This window comes from Corvus moneduloides, chromosome Z (assembly GCF_009650955.1).
Source record: "Corvus moneduloides isolate bCorMon1 chromosome Z, bCorMon1.pri, whole genome shotgun sequence".
Lineage (NCBI taxonomy): Eukaryota > Metazoa > Chordata > Aves > Passeriformes > Corvidae > Corvus > Corvus moneduloides.
The window spans coordinates 75457105-75477522 of record NC_045511.1 but is presented as its reverse complement, the minus strand read 5'-3'; the positions used below and the strand labels follow the sequence as shown (position 1 = coordinate 75477522).

Genomic DNA, 20418 nt, shown 5'->3' with positions numbered 1-20418 from the left:
TACTTTTTGAGCATTTCTCTCAGGTTTTTAAACCTTCCTTCAGATGACACAGTCTTCTGAAGCTTGTCCATGAGAGCTTTTGTCTAGAAAGAAAATGCATTACAAATGTCATTGCTGGTGCACGTAAATGACTGGAATTAGACTGTAGCAAAGGTGTCATTCACTTATCATCCCCACCCCATTTTCAGGAGTAGCAAAACAGGCATTAAGAATTAAGCTTTACTGCAGTTCCTCCTGTCTTTCTGAAAATGGAGATTAGGCAGCTTTAAAGATTTTCCTATGAGTGATACACAGAACCTGTATTTATGCTAATATTATTACCCTGCAAATGGAGGAAAACCCACAGGTTTATTAAATTAATGGTCAGGAATTCAGTTTGCTGTGCACACAAGAATATAACAGATCCTACATGTTGCTGAGGGTCCTCAGCTGCATTTACTGAAGTTGGTGACAGCAAGGGCTGTTCCTTGCCTTGGAGCTTGCACTGAGCTGATTTTGCCTTCAAGTTCCAGGTAAAAGCTGAGTATGTAAATGAGAATACATTCATGTCTTACACAAATCACTTTCAGTGGCCATCATCAGACCCTGGTTCCTTCTTAAGTGAAATAAATTTGATTTTCAGACTGTTTTTGCTACTGACTTGAGACTTGAGTGTAGAGAATGATAAGAAATTCATCGTATTTGAAACTGAATTTCCAATTAAGAGAGAGCTGTAGGCAGACAGAGTCACTTTCTTCTAAGAAGCAGGCTGATGAAAAACCCAGATTGCATTCCCAATAGGTGCCACAGGACTGTGCCACAACATCAATCTGCTGTGGGTTTGGTTTTTTCTTTTTTAATTGAGAAGTTTAAAAATCAAAATAATTCTATCCATAACACTTTTTGGAGGTAAACTCACAACAGTTTGTATTTAAAGGATTTTTAACAGATTTTTAAATAGAATAACATAGCAGCAGCTACGAAGCAGCTGAGAAAAAGCTGACTGGAGAAGGTGTACAGTCAGAATGTATTTTAATTGTATTTCTCTGAACCATTTAGAACACAGAACATAAAAGACTGGATTATCTTCATCCCAACAGGCCTTTTTTTCATGTGAGTGTTTTTCTTTTGAGGCTGGCAGTCATTCTCACAGCTTCTGCTGACATTCTCAGCAGCCAGGTAAGGGTTAAAGAGAGGTGTTCACTGCACCTGAACTTGAGCTCCTTAATGAGAAAGAAGACTTTTTCTCAACCATCCCCTACTGGGAAGAAAAAAACTCATGAATTTGAGAGGTTCTGACCTTCTTTCAGGCTTTCTGCACAGGCAGTTCCTATTTTAGGCAGCTGGCCAGACTTTAACCATAGCTTGTAACCACCCAGATGTGTCTATCAAAAAATGCCTAAATTTAGTTTACTTGAACATTTCAGCACGTCAGGCCCAATAGTCTTTGACACTTGCCAATTATGTTGAAAACAGTTTGTTCCCACAGATAAAAAAACTAACTACAAAAGACCTGGACAGGAGATGCCAGTTCCACGCGGTGGAAAAGCAGAAATATTTACAGGAGGGATCCCGTCTCAACCCCTGGACACGGTTATAGATGGAACCGGGACCCCCCCCGCCCGTGGCCGTGTCCTTCTCACCTGTTTGGACACCTTTGCCCAGGTTTTCTTGAGCCTGTAGATGGCACTCCTGTTGAGGGCCGAGGTGATCTCCAGCACGCCGTTGTAGTTGTGCAGGCAGCGGCAGATGTCGGCCACCGCCACCCACTTCTCGATGGCGCTGGCCCGCGAGGGGACATCGGCGTAGCTCATGATCTGCGAGGCCACCAGGTTGCTCATCTGGCCACGGGGAGAGGCAGGGACTCAGGGAAGCGAAGCACGATCCCTTCTAACATGTCACTAATTAAGGGACAAGGCAGAACAACCCCCAACCAGCGCAGGATGGAAATGATGGCTCTTGATAAACCCAGGGAACACTGAAAACAGAGCTTGAGGCAGGTGGAGGGGATGGTGACAGCAGTGAAGGGTTGGGGATGCAATGGGAAGGTCTCCAAGCCATCAGTGATAAACTAATGATAAAGCCATCAGAGACTCCCTGATTGGGAAGTCTCTCAGTACAAATCAAGGAAAATAATAGAGAGCAAAGACATGTTTAGGGATCCAAAGGACATTCATTACACAGAACTGGTGTTATATTTGTCTGGAGAAAATGCAGTTTCTTCAGTAGGCTGAAAGGCAATGTGCTACAGTTTAAAATGTTCTTCTCTTAAATTGCCACTGAAATGCTGAGTACCAATTACTGGAAACAAGAATCTTCATCTGCTTTGATTTAAATGGTTAATTACAAAAAGGCTGCAACATAAAGTCACTACTAGATAACACATTACATCACACTGCAACAAAACCCAGTATTTTTGTTCCAGAGGTCAGAGACAGTCCATGGGGTTCCTAGAAAGCAAATCTGTATTTGAGAGTACTTACATCATTAAAATGTTGACTAGTTTTCATAATATAGGGCGTTCTCTCATTTTTATCCACTTTCATCCAGCCCTGCCCAAGGAACTCTCTAGACATTGATGGGAGAGAAAAAAGCCAACAAGATCTTCATAAACACAGCAGAGAGTCTGTCTGTAACCACAGCCTAAGCAGATTTCAAGGATACCTCAATTTGCTGGAAGCTAATAACACAGCTTTACACTAATTCCAGCATCTCGCTATACCATTTTTAATGCTGTCTGAAACGGTAAATATTGTACAGAAGACTTATTTTTCTCTTAATCCCCTGTGCCCCATCACCCCATCCTAATTTCCCGCACCGTGACCCTATTTACACCACACGATGCTTTTATGTGCGACACCCTTTCCTCAGGAGCAGAGCCCGGGGCCGGTGCTGCCCGGCCGGTGGCCCGTCCCCCCAGGGGACACTCACTCGTAGGGGATGCTGCGGAACACGACGTGGTCCAGCAGGGTGATCTGCTCCGCCAGCTCCATGGCCGACAGCGTCTCAAAGCACTCGGGCTTGGGGCAGTCTGGCTGCAAAAGCAAGGAGAACACTGAGGGGTCTCTCTGTGTGCCACAGGGCATGAGCAGCTGCCTGGCAACCTTCAACACGGGGCTGCAATTAACTTCAGGATAAGGAGAAATAAAAATTAATAACAACTGCAAACGACACAAACACCAGGCTGGAAACTCACAGAGGTACAAGCACACACCAGCTCAGGAGTATGAATGTAGGTTAATTAAACTCCGCATATTTTGCACTTATAATTTCATATCTATTAATATCTTTCCCCTTTTTAAAATCTTGAGATTTATGTCCAAATACTGAAGTTTTGACAAGTTCATTTTTGATATGGCCTTCAAATTCTTACAATCTCTAAACTGAAATGGACATTCTTGGTATAAAAGAACAGTGTATCTGTCAGAAATACTTAACACGTTGCAGTTGTGTTACATTTTATTGATGAAAACCCACAACATTTCTATAGGAGTATTGATGTTTAACTCTCAAGATGAACTTACCATCTGAATGATATCCTCTATTTTCAAATGGTTATCATCTTGATCATCCTGAGAAAGAGTCCTGAAAAATAAAATAACAAAACATCCTATATAAATAAAATTGTCCATGGTTATGGGAAAACCTTATCATAGATCAGCAAAATGGTTTATCTCAAATAAATCCTAAAACTGCAATTGAGGAGATAAAAAAAATCTGTTACCTAAAAACTCATGTCTTTCTTTAAGTAAAAGTGTATAAACCGTTACAGCATCAGAGACATGTAAGGTAAAATATTTCCATGGAGGTTTAATATCTCTCAGCTAATGAATCCTGGAAACTGTCCTGTTCAGTGTCCCACACTGAGCTCAGAGTGTGGAAATGGACAGCGAGCTGCAGCTTTTACTTGTAGCAAGGACATGATTTCCTTTCAGTAATAAAAGTGTTAATGAGTGTTTCCAATTCTGCTACAGAAAACCTGTGATTATTATAGTAATTTCAGAGTAATGGGTCAAAAATTAACCAGGCGAAAGTAAGTATTGATTGAACACCATCTACCGTGATGCAGCATACTTGCACATAATTACAAGATCTTACCCCTTCATTTGGAAAACACAGACTCAAAGAAACCGTGAAAACACCGGATTTATGTAATACAGGAGTGAGAAGATTTAGGGAGAAGTAGCTAAGTCAGAATGTAAAAGGCCATCTGAAAGGACACAACAATGTGCCCAGAAGTTGCTGGGCAGATTCCCTTCCGGGGAGGTTTAGTTTAACATCGGGATGAAGGTGCAGGTACAGGTGGGCCCTGGGTCAGGCTCTCTGCAGAGAGTCCTGCTCAGCTGAATTCCCCAGGACAGTTCAGGTGACCCTTCCCAAGGTCCTGCTGATGACTTCAGAAGGACACCCACAGCAACAGGTCCCTCCAGTTCCCTACCAGTGCACTCTGCAGGGCAGACTCTGCATGCACCAGGGAAAGCCATAAGGGGAAAGTGTCACTTTGCCTGGAGACCTCAGCTCTGGCATGAGACATGAGTTTGCACCAGGTGGGTGTGCAGAAGGGTTTTATGCCCAGCACACCAGGTTCTTCTGCTGGGGGCTGCTGCTGTTTCCTCTTGGTTTGCCAAACTGAGGGCTAGGCTAAAATCAAATGCAGATACACACAGACAGGATCTCAGAAGCCTCCTTCATTTGCAGCCTTCCACATCCACACAAAACACCTTTCTTTTTAATTCATGAGGGCTTGAAGCACCTTGTGTCTAACAGGCAAGGCGTGTCTACCTCTCCAGGAGATCCCTAAGCTTCTTGGCCAGATAATAACAGAGTGCAGCCTCAGTCCCTTAAATAGCCTGGCAATCTGTCCTGCAGAGCAGCTTATTTTGTGCTGTACCTCATGCCTGGGTGCCTCAGGAAGGTGTTGTTCATCCTGTGACAAGAACCTCTAGCAATGAAAGCCACACAGGCCCTGTCCCCCCGCCCCATTCAATCCCTCCTTCTAAACGGATGCTTTTTCTCTAGCACAGTGATCTCATGAAAGAAAACAAAACCAACTTTTCTGGTATCCAGAAATATTCTACAATGAAGTGTGCAGAGGACCGATCTCTAGCCTGGATAATGGTATTTTTTTCAATAGCATCAATAGCATCTTCCACTTCAGTCTGTGCTGTTGTCACTTTTGGGACACCCAGGTTCAACAGAGGACTGGGGACACTCACTGGGCTGACCAGTCCTGCTTGGACAGCTCCCACTGCACTCTCTGGAGAGCTCCTGTGAGCTGGGAAGAAGCAGATCCTTGTGAAAAGAGTCACAAGAGAAAGCAAAGGCACAGAGGGGCTCTCCTGGGCAGTGTCACCCTCAGGGAGGACTCAACGGGGTGACACCTCCAGCACCTTCTGAAATGAAGAAAATATAACAGAATTATCTTTCTAATTCTTAGAATCACCAAGATTCTCTCTCTCTCTCTCTCTCTCACTATTCTTCATGCTTGACCAACCCAAAATATTAAAATAATTTTCTATTTGAAAATTTCTACATATGTCTCCTCCTTCCTCTGTGGTACATAAGGCATATAAAAAATACTTAAAAGCTAGTGCAAGGTAGAGAGCCTGAAATGTGTTGTTTGGTGAGATCATACAAGGCAGAAAAATTGTTCATCCATCACATTTTGACATCTGCATATCCCTGGATTTCATCTATGTTTAGTCTGAAGAAGAGCTGTTTCTTTAAAGAACCTTTTTTTCCCCATATAGGGTTATCTATCAAATTTATTCACTGCTGTTCAGTCTGAATTTATACCTTCCTGCTTCATTATCAATTTAATTTTATCTAGATTTCAGGGGTTAGTCAATAAGGCTGATAAAAATTCAAGCCAAACATACATTGATAGGTTTGCCTAGCTTTCAGAACAGATTCTGAATTATAAAAAGCTTTTTTACCCTGAAGAGAAACCCTGTCAGTCCACACAACAGAAATCCCATCATGCAAGAAGTACCAGCTGCTTTGTTTGATGACTCAAGGCATGAAGCAGCTCAGCATCTCCCATCAACATTTTCCTTGTCATTCATATTCTAAACAGAGCCTTTCCCAGAACTGACCATGATGTATCTTTGGAACACAAACCAACCTTTCCTGCTCCTCTGATCTCTGCTGACAAAGGGAAGGATTTTCCAAGGAAAGTCTATGCACATACATGGACATGCATGCAAAGGCTGGGGCAGCTTATAAAAAGACATATTTTTACGCAATACCCTTCAAGGAGACATAAAAAATACCAATGTTAAGCCTCAGAAAGCATGAATTTTCTTTCACAAATGTTTAAAATTGAATTTTTGACAAGAACTGCTTGTCCTAAGCCCATTCTGCATTTGTCGACCTTTCAGACTCAAGAGTACACTACAAAAACTGAGATGTGGGGAAGCCAAGGCCCACAGTGACAGCTGACAGGCAGCCCAGAATTCTGATAGAATAAATGTTTTAGATAAAATGCCTGCAGCAAGCACCTCTGCAGAACAACAAAAAAAAGCCTACTTTATAGCGCTCACTTAGCAAGTGGGTGAGTGACTATTTTTATGAAGGGCACATCAGCTGGATTATTCCTTCTTCCCATTTTCAGCCTGTCCCAGAGAAACCTTTTGAATGAAGTTTCGTCAAAACTTCTAGTTATGACAGATCTGTGCTTTCTTACAAAAAGCATGCTGTCAGAAATCTTCAAACAAATTGGTTTCTAACAACAGCAAAAAAAGCCTTTCAGTTCCAGGTAATTTATATTTCTCCTCTATGCAGTATTAGATGAAAGGTCTCAATTCAGAAGAAAACTAGAAAGACGACATCTCTCCAAGGAGCAGGGCACAGGCTGAGCACCTTTTCTCCAAGCCAGACACTGAACAGGAACCAAGAGAGGAACACAAAGCCTGGGAGCACCTCTGCACATTCTGCAAGAGTGCCTTTAGGACATCTGGGGGGATTCACAGCAAGCCCCTGCCTGTGTTCTGTCACTGTCCATGGAGGAAAAGCCAGGGTGCCTAAATTCAGAGAATTTTGGTGGAGAGGATCTCCTCCATGGCAGGGATCGGCTGTGGCAGGAATGCTGCATTCCCTGACTGCACTTTGTTTTGTGGTTTGGTGCTTCAGGTAAACACAGGGTCCCACCACAGGGTTCTTTAGTAATGCAAACCCTTCATAATGGCTGTCAGAGCCTATGGATGGCTGAAGGAGCTCAGGAAACTATTTTTACAGTGCAGGCCCTCTCTCAACACTCGGAACATTGACTGTAACCTGACACGACAGAGAATCCCCACTGTGATGCAGAAAAGGGATCGATGCTGCAGGGAGGACACTGCAGGACATGGAGCATCCTCAGGGTGGCTCAGTGCAACCTTGGCCCGAAGCTGAGCACTTCTGGGTCAGCAGCAACGTGGTTCCCCCCTGCAGTAAACAGTGATCTCTGAAGACAAGAAACAGCGAGAGCTCTCCCAGTCTGGGGCAGAACAGGTTCAGTGCTTGGCCTGACCTACTGAACCAGCCACGGCAGCGTGGGGGCACAGAACAAACCCCGTGCCATCACATCCTCCTCTTGCACCACGTGCAGCACTTTCGTTTTTAGTGGTAATGTAGAAAAAGCCTTTTTCCCTCTGGCACTGGAAACCTGTTTGCCCTCTGGGTTCGTGCAGTTGTGCCATCAGACAGGACTCAGGCAGGTCAATGTCATCTCTCCCGACAATGCTCGTTTCTCATCCTCCATGAAATCAGTTCCAGAACTGTACAAGGATGTTTTCAACCTGCCAGAACAGCTAAATCCCCTGACAGAAACTACTCCCCATTTATATTCTGAATATTGCAAAGTTAAGTTGCCAAAGAACAGCTAGTTCTGCCTCTGAACCCACCACCATACTGAGGAGCTGGAGGAGCAGAGGGACCCCTGGATGCCCCAGGACCTGAGATGGTGCCAGGACTGAGTGCTCACAGTCTCCACAGGAGAGCAGGTCCCTACTTAGACCAGGAAGTCCATCAGAGTTTTTTAAAGCTTACAAATATTTCTATTTTAATAATGTGCACTAAAACTTAAGGACTGTGGAAGAATAAAGGAACGGGCACTCCTGTGTCACTATCACAGATAAAGTTACACGCCAACAACAGCAGATTATTCCTTAGATCCTGTAATTCCCTTCACCCAGTTGACCATATAGCCTTGCTGAGAGCCTGTGTCTCCAGGAGTAATCACAGTGCTTTGTTAAACTCTGGAAATCACTCTTAATTACCAGACATTTCCCTGAGGTGATCTGAACACCTCCCCCTTCCAAGTGAAAGGGGAATAATTGTATTGAAATTTAATTCACATTGAAGTAGGATTGAAATATTTCACATCAAGTTGTCCAGCATCCATGTATATTTAGCAGCACTGCCAGTCTTGAAAAGCAATAAAGGATTTTTTAGCCAAGGCTAAAAGAAAAAGCTTTTTTTCCATTTTTTTCTTTGCAAAAGAAATAGAGCATGAAATTTCAGAGAATGGTCAAAAATGCAGTCTGAATTTTTGAAAATTCGGAAAAAAGGAAGTATGTGATGAACTGTATTCACTGGTGTATCAGACAGTGTGCTCAGGTACTCAGTAATCAGTTCTAGGAGGGAAGAGAGGATAAACAGTAACAACCATTTCCTAGAACAGCAGTGAAAGGATACAAACAGAGACAATTCATAGTCTACACATAAATACAAAGGTCCATTTTCTGATGCAACTGCTAGTGGAAATTGACTATTTTGAAACTGGGTACAGGAAATTGTTGACCAACTTGTATGGTGAAGGCCTATAAATCCATCCCTGTACTCTGCCAGGAACAGCCAACCCAGGCTTGTTTTCAAACATTTTCTTAAGAAGCTGAAAGTTTTAAGGTAATTTTTCCCACTGTGAGTAGAACCTTTGCTGTCACACATATTATCAAAACCCATATCATCCTCATCCTTCTTGCTCTCTTGACTTGCTGTTTCTTCCAAAGAAACACATAAAACAAACTTATTATTTTCACTTGCAATAGCAGCACACACAGTATTATTAGAAGGAGGACTATTTTTATTTATGTAAAAAGAAAGGTGCTTTTAATCAGAACTTATCTGTGTTTCTTATCTTTTGTTTCATGCTTGTCCTCACAAGTGAACAACTTTTCAGACACTTTTTTTTCCACGTATCTGTTGGTAAATCTGTCAAATGGTCTTAGAAAATGCAGGCATACACTATTGCACCCTTATTGGCTTACCTGCAGAATACTTACTGAAATGTTAACAAAGCACACCATAGATTTATCTGTGTTTTCCTGATGTTTTACTTTAATCACTCTTCAGTCTTCAAACGTTTCAACTAATTCATTTAATCAGTGCTTAGTCTTTAAATTTTTACTGCTCCTCAGTAATGTTGAATGATTTACATGAAAATCAGTAGCTATAAAATATTCACACTTTGTAGACAGGGCTGTTTTCACTCATACTTGAAGGCTGAACTCATGGCTGTCAGCTGTTCTGCAGCAAAGTTTTCCAGTACAGGTATTTTTTATGAATGAAACTTAAAACAGGCTCTGTTTTATGGCTCATAAAACACCGAGCAATCATTCAAAACTCAATACTCTGGAGGAAAACCCAACCCTGTGAATTCTAGGATAGCCAGTCCCCCAGCTATCTCACTCTGTACTGCAGTTAACATGGGAAATAATTACAAATGCATTTACCTCAGTATGTTTGCAGTAGCTTTCCTTTCTTGGGGGAGAAGGTCAGGGTCTCTCAAAACTTCCTCCAGCAAATTTAACACATTCATTTTCAGCTCGTTGTTCAGCTCAAAATCCTAAAAAGGAAAGAACTTTTACTTTCTTTAGTCTTAACAGTATTTATCAAACAACCGAAAAGGTATAGTTTAACGGGTTTGCCTTCTTTTTCCAATTAGATTTGCAGTTTGTTTGTTTGTTTGCTTTCTGTTTTTTACTATGTTTGAAAATATTTAGAGAAAGATGCAATAGCCAACTGGCCACAAAAGTAGGATCTTCCAAAGCCTGTAATTTTTCCCCTTTCTGACCTTTGTCTTCTGCGTGGAGATGGGCTGATCAGTTTACCTTTCTTTTCTGAATTATCACCTGCATCTGACCACGACCCACAACATCCTCTCTTCTCCTCTGTGTTTACCTGCAGTTCTGGCACCCCTGCCCAGCAAGGCAGGACACTGGGCTTCCTCTCACTGCTTTCTTGAGTTTCTCTGTTCATCTGCCTCCTGCTCTGCTATTTCTTATCTCATACCCACTCTGTTGGAAAGGTCTGCTTTTTGTGGAATACTCAAACAAGTGAGTTCTAAACTAAATGAGCCAGCCCTGCACTGAAGAGCTTCAGGATTTTCATTACCTCTAGGGCAGACTCATACCTGACACAGGACTGTGATTCAGGGACATGCAACAGCTATTTATGGTGATCTCTGAATTTGGAAAAATCATGAGAACAGAGTATTAGACATTCACAAATTATAGAATGTACAAGCTTTAAGGTGAGAAGTTACAGGCAAGACTTGGGGTACAGTCCAAAAATTCTTGTATTCAGCTCAAAGCTAGCATTTTCATAGGAAAACTAAACCCAAACCCTTCAGCTGCCTGGTGCATCACAGATCTTCCTTGACAATCCACAGCTACTTGCAAGCAGGACCATGTGTGTGCAGAGCTCCCTCTTGTTTCCATGGGAACAGCAGGCACGAAGTTACTGAAAATGGGGAATATCTGGCATCTCGGCACAGGAGCATTGTATTTCATTTCCAAAGAACCCCCACAGCCCCTCCCGTGGTGAAGGGCTCTGTAGATGTGTGCCTCTGGGAGCAGCAGAGCCAGCTGTGGTGGGCATCAGAGCACTGCCACAGCCACAGAGGCCAGTGGAGCCTCACTGGAAATGGGAGGGAACAGCTCAGACCAGGAGGGGAATGGGTGCTCGTGACAGGAGCAGCCACAGCCAGCCTGACAGCACTTTTGAGAGGGGTTATTGCTCCAATGTCAGCGCTCAGAAATCACCTGCCCTGGGCATTTCCCTCCTGCTACAGCATCCCCTCTTCACTCTTCAAGAGTGTCCTCACCTGGGCCTCAGCTAATTAATAGTCTGGAACCAATTAATATCTGTGTTTTATTTTTTTGGAAATGTTTACCCATATTTGAGGGTGTAGAAGAATAGGAAGCTGCAACATTAAGCTTTGGAGGGGGTATCAAACATTCAGCTCAAAGCCAAGCAAAAATTATTTCTGGGCACTGCACTGTGTTTGTTTTCTAAAACACATTTTGTATAGCCATGCTCTGAAATGCCTCCCTTAGGAGCTGTTTTAGCCTGTTTGCAAGAGAAGACAGGAGAATCTTTTCATATATTTAGGGTATGGAAACGGGGCTAATTACTGAAAACATGAGGAATGCAACTAAACTACATGACAGTACTGTTCACTCCAGTGACTTCAAGAAGAAAATAATGTGAAATATAAAACTATCAAAATTTAGTTAAAGGAGAAACCTTGAGTCTGCACAAGCCTAAGCGATCAGTGTAATTAATGTCAGTGCTTGTCCTGTAGCTCAGTGGCAGACACTGTATAAAAGAGGATGGGTATCTCTGCAACCTGGGCTACAAAAATATCCCAAATGAGCAGAGCAGGTGTCCAGGAGGTGACACATCCATCATCCTCATTCAGCATTGCTGGGTAAAATCCTCGGGCAGATCACATCATCGTGGTCACGATTTTATTTCCAAGCACAGCTTTCAAACCACAACTGGTTGATTCTTTTCATTACAAAGTATTTTCTCTCAAGATGTCTTCCTTTGTTGAAACCAAACCTATGACCAAAAAAGTCCAGAATTTTAAAAGTTCTTTCATTTGCAAATAGGATGGGGAAGCCTCACCTATAATCATCAGATCCAGCCAAACCAAAGCATTTCCAGTTTTTGCATGTTTACACACTAATTCTTATAATAATGAGAATTAATACATGGGTCATTACCAGTAAAACTTGTTTTACTGAGTAATCTCCACAAGATAGTAGTGCTGGAATTGCTGGAGAAACTCAAATTTACAGGTTTCTTTTTTAAAGCAATGTTATCTGTTTCTTATAGTGTGATGAGTTAAAAAAAAAAAAAAACCCTATGAAAAAAGGTGAGAATCAGAAGAAAAATTAAGAACTACTCTCTTTTTCTAGTGAAGGTCATTATCTGAGTGGTACTGAGATTCCAGCATGATGACCGATATATGAAAAAAATAGGGAAATAATAATACTGCATTTAAACATGTACATGTACTTAACTTTTGTGGAGAAAGGTTAATGTAAGAATGATACAAACACCAAAATACTTAGCAACCAATTCTATGTATAATTTAAAAGTAACTAAATAACTCTAAATACATGCAGATTATATCTATGCATATTATGGGTGTCATAGATGAATATTTATCTGTTTATATTATAGAACACTTAGATCCACAGGTAGCTATTTATGGCTCTAGATACATGTGTATCACATCTCTCTACATAATTTTACACCAATTTTTGACTTCTAGTTGAAATTTACATATCAGAGAAGGAATACAGTTGGTCAGACAAGAGTCATTCAATTTTCCAGCAGGCACATTTCAATCTGACAGTGGTTTAGTTCTTCATGAGAGGGTCACATACCTCTAATATATTTCAGAGTCTACAGTAGCCTAATGAAGTGTGGGTATTACTCAGATTCAGAATCACTGGCTAGAAGAAACGAGAGTGTAGCAGAGGCAGCAGAAAGCAAGGAAAAAAACTTAGCTAAGGTGCCTTTTTAAACTAGAAAAAGTATATCTACTGCCGGTGGCTTATACAGAGAATATATTTTCAAGATTTGACATGAGCTCAGTGAAACCCCAGAAGCATTTCCTCTCCCCTTTCTTTAAATGCTCCTCAGTGAGAGGAAACATTCTGCATCTAAAAAACGTGGGGAGCAATGAATAATCCAGACAAGTGAAATCGAGCTAAAACATGGGGACCTGATTTATGTTTGAGTAGGCCAGTAAGAAGGACTACAAAAGGACAGGAGGGAGGGAAGAAAGAGGCAGGAGGGGAGAGAGATCTGCTTGAAGACTGTTTGCAAGGAATTTGGAATATTTTTAAGTAGATGGAGATTGTCTTATTTTCATGTATTTGTTCACATGCCAAAAAGAAAACAGGCAATTATTTCAGTGGCAGCAGATGAGTGAGTCTTAATCTTGTGCACAGCAGATCAAACACTCATAATTAAGTGAAGTTACTCCACTGCTGCAGTCCTCTACTACAGTATTCAATTTTGAAGCAAAAAAACCACACTTCACCTACCACACACAGTTGTGTTGAGCAAAATCTGTACAAATTCTTATGCAACAAAACATTGACACAGGTGGAAGGCAGAGATAAATGAAATTATAACTGGCTTTCAGGAAAACTCATCCCTGAGCTTGAACTAAGTCTGGTTTACTTCAAGAAACAAGCAAAGGACAACAGCATTGTCCTCCAGTCGGTTTCAAGCGCAGAGATGGGGGGGTTGTGAGGAGTGTCGGCCCTGATTGCACAGAATCGGTGTCTGCTGTCACTGCTGCTGGGCTCCCTCGAGCCAGAGCCACCAGCAGCACGAGCAGCAGCTCCCAGCACAGAACACAGACCCGAGGAACACGGGCAGGGGCCACGCAGGGGATGTGACAGCCCTGCCCTGCGTGCTGGGTGCCACACGCTCGCCAAGCGCCTGGGGAGCACGGAGCAGTCGGGCTCCAGCAGCAGCGGGCGCAGAGCCCCGCTAGCCCTGTGGCTGCCCGCAGGCCTGGCTCCCCTCTGGCTGACTCCTGTGCCCTGCAGGGCCATGCCAAGCAAACCCCTGTGTAATAAATGGTTAAAAGGGTTTTTTTGTTAAAAAGAAGTTAATAGTTACTTGTTATATACAGTTAATAAGTTAATAGTTGCTGCTATGTGATCGCTAGATGGTGACACCAATGGGGGAAGAGTGGTGGGTCTATAGAAAAGAGGGGAACGTTCTGGAATGTTCTTAAGATGACTTAATGGTTTATGATGTAAACATCTTGAGGAATTATTGGTTAAGGGGCAAACCAATCACTCGACGCCCCAGAGACTGACGGAGCTGAACACCAATGAGGACCCTGGCAACGAGCCACCCGAGGGAGGATCGGAGCTGCACCAGTCATAACATCAGAGGGACTATAAAACGGCCCCGGGGCTCAGTCCCTGGGGGTCTTCCTGAGGAACCCGAGTCCGAAGGAACGCCCTGTGCGCCGTACTGTTGTTCTTTTCTGGGTTGCCGAGTGGGACTCGGGCTTATCTCAAGTCTCCGCTCCTGGTTTTCTTTTTAAATAAACGAGCAGACTTTTATCTCACCCAAAAAAGTCCAGGCTCCGTTTATAACACCTGGCTCCTGCCAGCCTGGGACGTGGCACAGCAGCAACTCAGGGCATTATTATCCAGGGCACAAGTTTAGGCACGCTGGCTCTCCTCACCAAGTGGCCAAGAGCACGCTCGAGGCTGTCTCCGGGCAGCCCCCCTGGCTCCTCGCCATCCAGATCACCACAGCTGCTCATTTCACAAAGAACACCAGAAATGTCTTTGCTGTTTCAAGGCAGGGGCCGCAGGTCCTAGAGGTCAATTTGCAATGTAGTTAAAATACAGTGTATCTTGCTAAGTGTGGCTTCAGTGTAATTCATTCATATTTCTACAACATACTTACTATAAACTCACCGGATACCTTATTCATTACTTTATGCCATTTAATATGAGCTCAGTGGGGTTCATGTAAAGGATTTTCTCTCTACTTTTATTCCAATGAAGTAGAAAGAAATGAAATTGGCCAATTCATGTGAGCTAACACTATTTTTAACTAACTGCAATCATCTTTTCCTGGACAATCCTATGTATCCAGGTGTTCTCCCCAGTCCCCAAGTGCTATCAGTAACTCCCTCTGGCAATCCTCCTGCTGAAGACCCACCACGGCTCTGTGGGTATGACCACGAGCATGAGCTGCATTACATAATGTCACAGCTGGAGCCGGGCAGGCATTGGGCACAGATCATGACCTGTATTTCCAAAATCAAAGCCATGGTCCTCTCCCCAGGCCTTGTGGTAACTCTGTAAGTCACTGACACCATCTGGCAGCCAGAGAGTTTGTGAGAGAACCGTTCCAGCTGAGATCTTCGAAGAAGCCAGTGGGAACAAGCCCTCAGTTGTCACTCAGAGAGGCCAGATGTGAAAGCCTTGGACAAGCTCCACTGCAATCTGCTTGCCATTTTGGAGCAGAAAAAGCTTCACTTGCAGCACAAGTGAAGATAGATAAAAGGCAAGGAAGTATTTTTAAATAAAACAAGGCTACAGGACCTCGCTCAGATAATGAAAGTCATACTGAGACTTTCTGCCCTGCCCCCCTTTTGCCTTCCTATTTTTCTACCTCTGCAGGAGCCAGTGGTTATGCTCCAAGGCTCCTGCTCCCAGTGATCCTCTGCCCTGTCATTTGTGTGCTCATTGTTTACAACAGGAGAATCTTGCTCTGCTCCTCTCAACCACATTTCAAAAACAAAATGTAAACACAAACATTCTGCTGTTACTTAGGGCAAGAAGAAAGCTTTGCTGGCTTGCAGGTGTCTGAATCAAAGAAAGAGGAGGGACATGGAATAAAAAGAAGAAAAATGTAAACAAAACAATCTGGAATATCTAAAGCTGCCTTTCATACTGTGCTGGTTTTGGCTGATGAGCAGAACAGGTTTGACTACTTTTGCTCAGGGTGGTAAAAACAGGGATGTATGTGTCACTTCCCCTGGGGATGGTTTGTTCCCACACTTTTATCTGTGCCTTGAGAGGTCCTAGGGACATTCATTAGTTCCTTGTGCCCTCCACAAAGGGCTGCAGACCTGGCACTACCATGTGTACATTTACTTGAACTTTAAGTGAGGCTTCTACAGTGTATGATTCAAGTTTTAAGAACAATCAATTTCTTTAAAGCATTGTTTAGCATGATTTCAAGAAAACAAAACCACTTTATGAAAGCCCGTCCTCACTGAATAGGCTGATTCATTAATTTTAATGATTCTGTTTTCTGGTCACAGACAATTTTACGTATTAAATGCTGTCCATGGTCAGATAGATTTAAAAAAAGTAAAAACAGAGCAAAGCTAAACCATCCCTAAGTGTGGTTTTGACACAGCTGCAAGACAGTGGAAGTTAATTGATTCCACACCCCAGCACAGATGTTCCAAACCCCAGTCAAGGATTTTCTAGAGCAAAGTGAGCAAACACAAGGCTCTGAACCATCTGTTTGGATAATTCCTGCATCCCTCGGTTCTTGCACTAACCCTTACCCATCTTCTTACACGCAAGAGAGCAGAGGCTGAGCGAGCCAAAGGGTTCCAGAGGGAGGCATGGAGGGTAGGGAATAGTGAAGTGGGATGATGCACGTCAGAGCCCTCGAACAGATGGCTGTGTGTGAGTCTTGCACCAGTGCACAAGACATCAGGACAACAACTTAGGCAGACCTACCACTGGTGAATCAGAGAGCACCAAGACAGAGTTGGTTATGCTGCAGAATTACTCACGAGCTGCAGCACTAAAGCAAGTCTGTAACACCATCTCACACCTGGCAGAGAAATAAAGACACTCGTTACACCTCTACTGTGTTTGATTCTCTTTGCATCCAGTGATGAGGAAATGGTGTTTTGCCAGAAAAAACTCTGCATGGTTGGTCACCTTTAGTAGTGGTGTGGGCTGTTGATGACCACGAAGATCTTGGGACATTGCAAAAGAACAGTCTCTGGACAGAGAGAAATTGCCCATTTGGTGCTGGGAGTTTTTGCAGTAAAAGCAAATTCAAAGGCAGGTAAGAGGGAAAACAATATCAAAATTGCATGTTTATCTTTGCAAACATCCACTTATTTTCAGTTACGTTGTAAGTTGGGGGTTTTTGTTTGTTCAGGTTTTTTTAGAATAAAACCTGCCCTTTTTTTTGAGAATCAAACCTGCTCTTGGTTGCTCATGAGGATGAAGGATGTCTCAGCCAAGGTTGATCCAGAGAACAACACAAATACCTTAAAACATATAAAAGTTTTTGGCAGGTCTGTTGTTCTTAAAAAATTTCAATGCTTTTATTGTTGTGTCATTTTGAAAATTGAGTAAGCATTTCCTCACCAGACATTGGTGGCTCAGGATCTGCAGTTTGTGTTGTTACTGTAAAATAAGCTTGGAGCTACTGCTCTCCCAGGACTGTACATCTTTACTGCCAACATTTCAAATTGTTTGGCCAGACAGTAATTCTTCACTTGTCCTCCTTAAACTAGTCCTGTCCCATATTTTTTGGCAGCAACTAGTCAGTCTTTTCTGACTAGTTTGCTTATATCTGTCCTTTCTCTCTCCCTAGTCTCACAAGTAAACAACACAAAAAGCTGATTACATGCTCTGCTGATGTAGCATTTCTTATTTCTCATGCCAAAGCCCTTGCATTTTAAAATATGTGCTATATTGGAATAATAATGGACAAGGAGAGCTAAAGAACTAAAATCTGACACCTTTGCCATGGAAAAAATAAAAGGCAGTGAGAGACCAGGGAGTGCAGGTAACAGCTTACACTTAGAAAATGCACAATGTGTTACTCATTATCTTTGTCCTCTTCATATTTTTAAAAGAATTCCAATTGTAAACATGATGCAAAAGCAAATGCAAAAGTAATCAGTGAAACTACTTGTAGATTTGCTTAATGTAGATAAAAGTTTCCACATTTCCATGATCACATAAATTTTAATTAGCAAAGAGGATCAACTCATGTCATAGAAGATATTTAATATGAACTGGAATGAAATAAGCACCTAGAGTAACACAAAACTGTAATAAGTCTGCTGCCACTTCTGTTACAGCTCAAGATTTGCTTGATTCTGACTTTAATTTAACAGCGAGTCAAAACCTGAAGTTCATAGGCTGCTTCCAGTAACTTGAAATGATTAATCACTCCCATGATACCAAGAGAGGTTTTAGTAATCGCTTCTGGGCTGCTCAGCTTTCCAAACATAACTGATTTTCCCACTAACACATCTCTTACTGAGTTAATTCTCTAGCAAACTTAACCTCAATGAAAATTAAACCCTTTACATGGGAAAAAGGGAATTGATTTTGCGTTAGAGAGTTTGACATTGCTGGAATTAGCTTTGGAGATGAAGTATCCTTTATTAGCAGCACGTAGTGACAAAGCAGTCTGTAAGTGCTGTGAAGCACCAGCTGCACAAGGTGTACAAAAATCTCTCATTTGCTTCCAAAGAGCCCTCTTTTTTTTCTTCCTTCCTTCTTTCCTCCCTCCCTCCTCACCCTATCCATCCATCCATCCATCCATCCATCCATCCATCCACCCTTTTCAAAAGTCTTCTACATCCATGTCAGAATCTCCCAGCATTTTTCCCACCTGTCAGCTTACAGGATATGACATTCCACAGACCACTCGGATTTCTTCCCCTCCCTTCTCTGCCAACACCATTTTACAATCACAGTCCTGCCAGGCCTGTGGAGGGACTGGCACGTGCTTTCCGTGCGCAATTCACCACAAATAAATGAATAAATTTCTGCATGACAACACGAGTATTTTAACACAGCCAGAGCAGTTGAGGCAGGCTGCCTGTAGCACGAACAGTGTGAACTGTTGATCCCTGTGTGTTTGAGGAGGGGATACCTGTGAGTGTTTGGAGACCCAGTGCCGCAGGACGTTGAGGACGCGGTTGGTGGCGGCCCTGCGGATGATGAATTCCTTGTCACACGTGCGCTCCGAGTTGTTGAACCCTGCACAGAAACAAACCCACACTGGGGTTAATGGGGCTGGGGAAAATGAAAATACAATAGGAGAGATTTCGGGAAACGGAAGGCCTGTAGAATATTTCTGTGCAATAAAAGGAAAGGCGCCGGACAGGTGGTGAAATGTGAATGTCTAGACCAAAGAAATTCTGCAGCACCTCTGGAACACAGCCTTGCCCATGGTAACACAGACAGCTCCTGGGGTCAGCACTCAGCTTTACAAAGGTGAAGAATAATTGCCTGTGCAATTAAATTTCAAGGCCTCCCTTCAGCATGGAAGAAATAAAATTAAGTGTATAAAGAAATAAAGTGAATCAAAGCAAACTGAAGACAAAGATTTTTTTTTTTTTTTTTTTTTTTTTTTTTTTTTTTTTTTTTTTTCCCCCAGTATGGAAGAAATTTACAGCAAGGAAAAGGACCAGACCAGAGCTAGGCCTGTAATCAAGCAGATTTGAAAAGTCCAAATGGTTTAGAAAAGGGAAACAGGTAAATTTCAGAACTAGTAAAGAACAAGGGGAGGGGAGTAGTTTAAGCACAGAGGAGGACAAAGTCAGCATGAGAAATCCTCCTTCACAAGGGCAGTATTGTACAGGCTCTACTAATCGACACTGTTCAAGTAAGTTGTTTGGTTTTTTTACAACTGGGATGACAAGAAAATGGGAAGATATACGGAAAACACATTTACAGACCCAGCTGCCTGAAAACTACAATTTTCCAGATGCAGCATTTCCCCATTCATCTTTTATGGACAGGTTGGTTTTTTTTTTTTTTTTTTTGGTCAGCAATATTTACTTATAAATAAATAGTTTTATTAGCAAGCAACTTTCTTCCTGCATTAGTATTATTGCTTCTCTTTTCATTCTGCTGTAGCTTTATCAAAAATAAAATCTGTGCACTAAAATGATGATTACATTATTTTAATAATAATGAAACTGTTACACTAAACCCCTGAATGTCTTTAAAAAAATGGTAACTCTGAAGATATACTTGAGAAGAGTGCATTTTTCTATGCTTCTGTTAGATTTGATTTGCTCTTGCACTGTGCTGCTCTCCATTCCACTCGGTGCAGAGCCCAGGAACAGCTGGGAACACCCTCCCATATGACCAGTACTTTACCATTTTTTTGGTATAAAAGCTGCTCGAAAGCCCATGTTTTATTATAAATAGCACAGGCAGATTAAACTTCTATTTATTCTGTGATAAACCCATTGGAGGTATTCTAGAGGCTTGTATTAGTTTTTTCTATTCTTTTAACAGGCAATCCAGAAAGTCCAAATTGCTGCTCTGTATTTTTGGCAAGATAAGCAAGTCAGGAAGCATTTAATTGCAGACTCACATCTTTTACTGCATGTTAGACCCCAACCCCCAAATGTATTTTTTATCCACACTTACATTTCATGGGCATTTTTAAACTATGGCAAGTTGCACTGTAGATGGCATCTAAGATTCAATATCAACGGAAGTTTAATACTGAAGCATTTTAAGCAGTTTCATTCCCCATAAAGAGAAAAATAAAGAAAATCTCTGAGGCTTTTCTCAGCAAAAGGTAACACAGGCAACATTTTGTGTGTTAATCTTCTATGCCTTTCACAGTTAACCTATTGCAGAAGCAATTAGGAATACACATTATAAA

General features: G+C 42.2%; 1 protein-coding gene across 4 annotated transcripts in view; it reads right to left on the bottom strand.

Annotated features, from left to right (window-relative positions):
* RASGRF2 (Ras protein specific guanine nucleotide releasing factor 2) overlaps positions 1-20418 on the bottom strand; it is a 117079-nt gene that overhangs the window by 7059 nt on the left and 89602 nt on the right. For all 4 annotated transcript variants that reach the window (XM_032095774.1, XM_032095775.1, XM_032095776.1 and 1 more), the window contains exons 18-24: positions 18667-18773; positions 9693-9805; positions 3504-3564; positions 2911-3014; positions 2463-2547; positions 1623-1820; positions 4-83 (exon numbers count right to left, since the gene is read on the bottom strand). In XM_032095774.1, coding sequence (XP_031951665.1) covers positions 4-83; positions 1623-1820; positions 2463-2547; positions 2911-3014; positions 3504-3564; positions 9693-9805; positions 18667-18773 — 748 coding nt within the window. The remainder of the gene's footprint in view (positions 1-3; positions 84-1622; positions 1821-2462; positions 2548-2910; positions 3015-3503; positions 3565-9692; positions 9806-18666; positions 18774-20418) is intronic.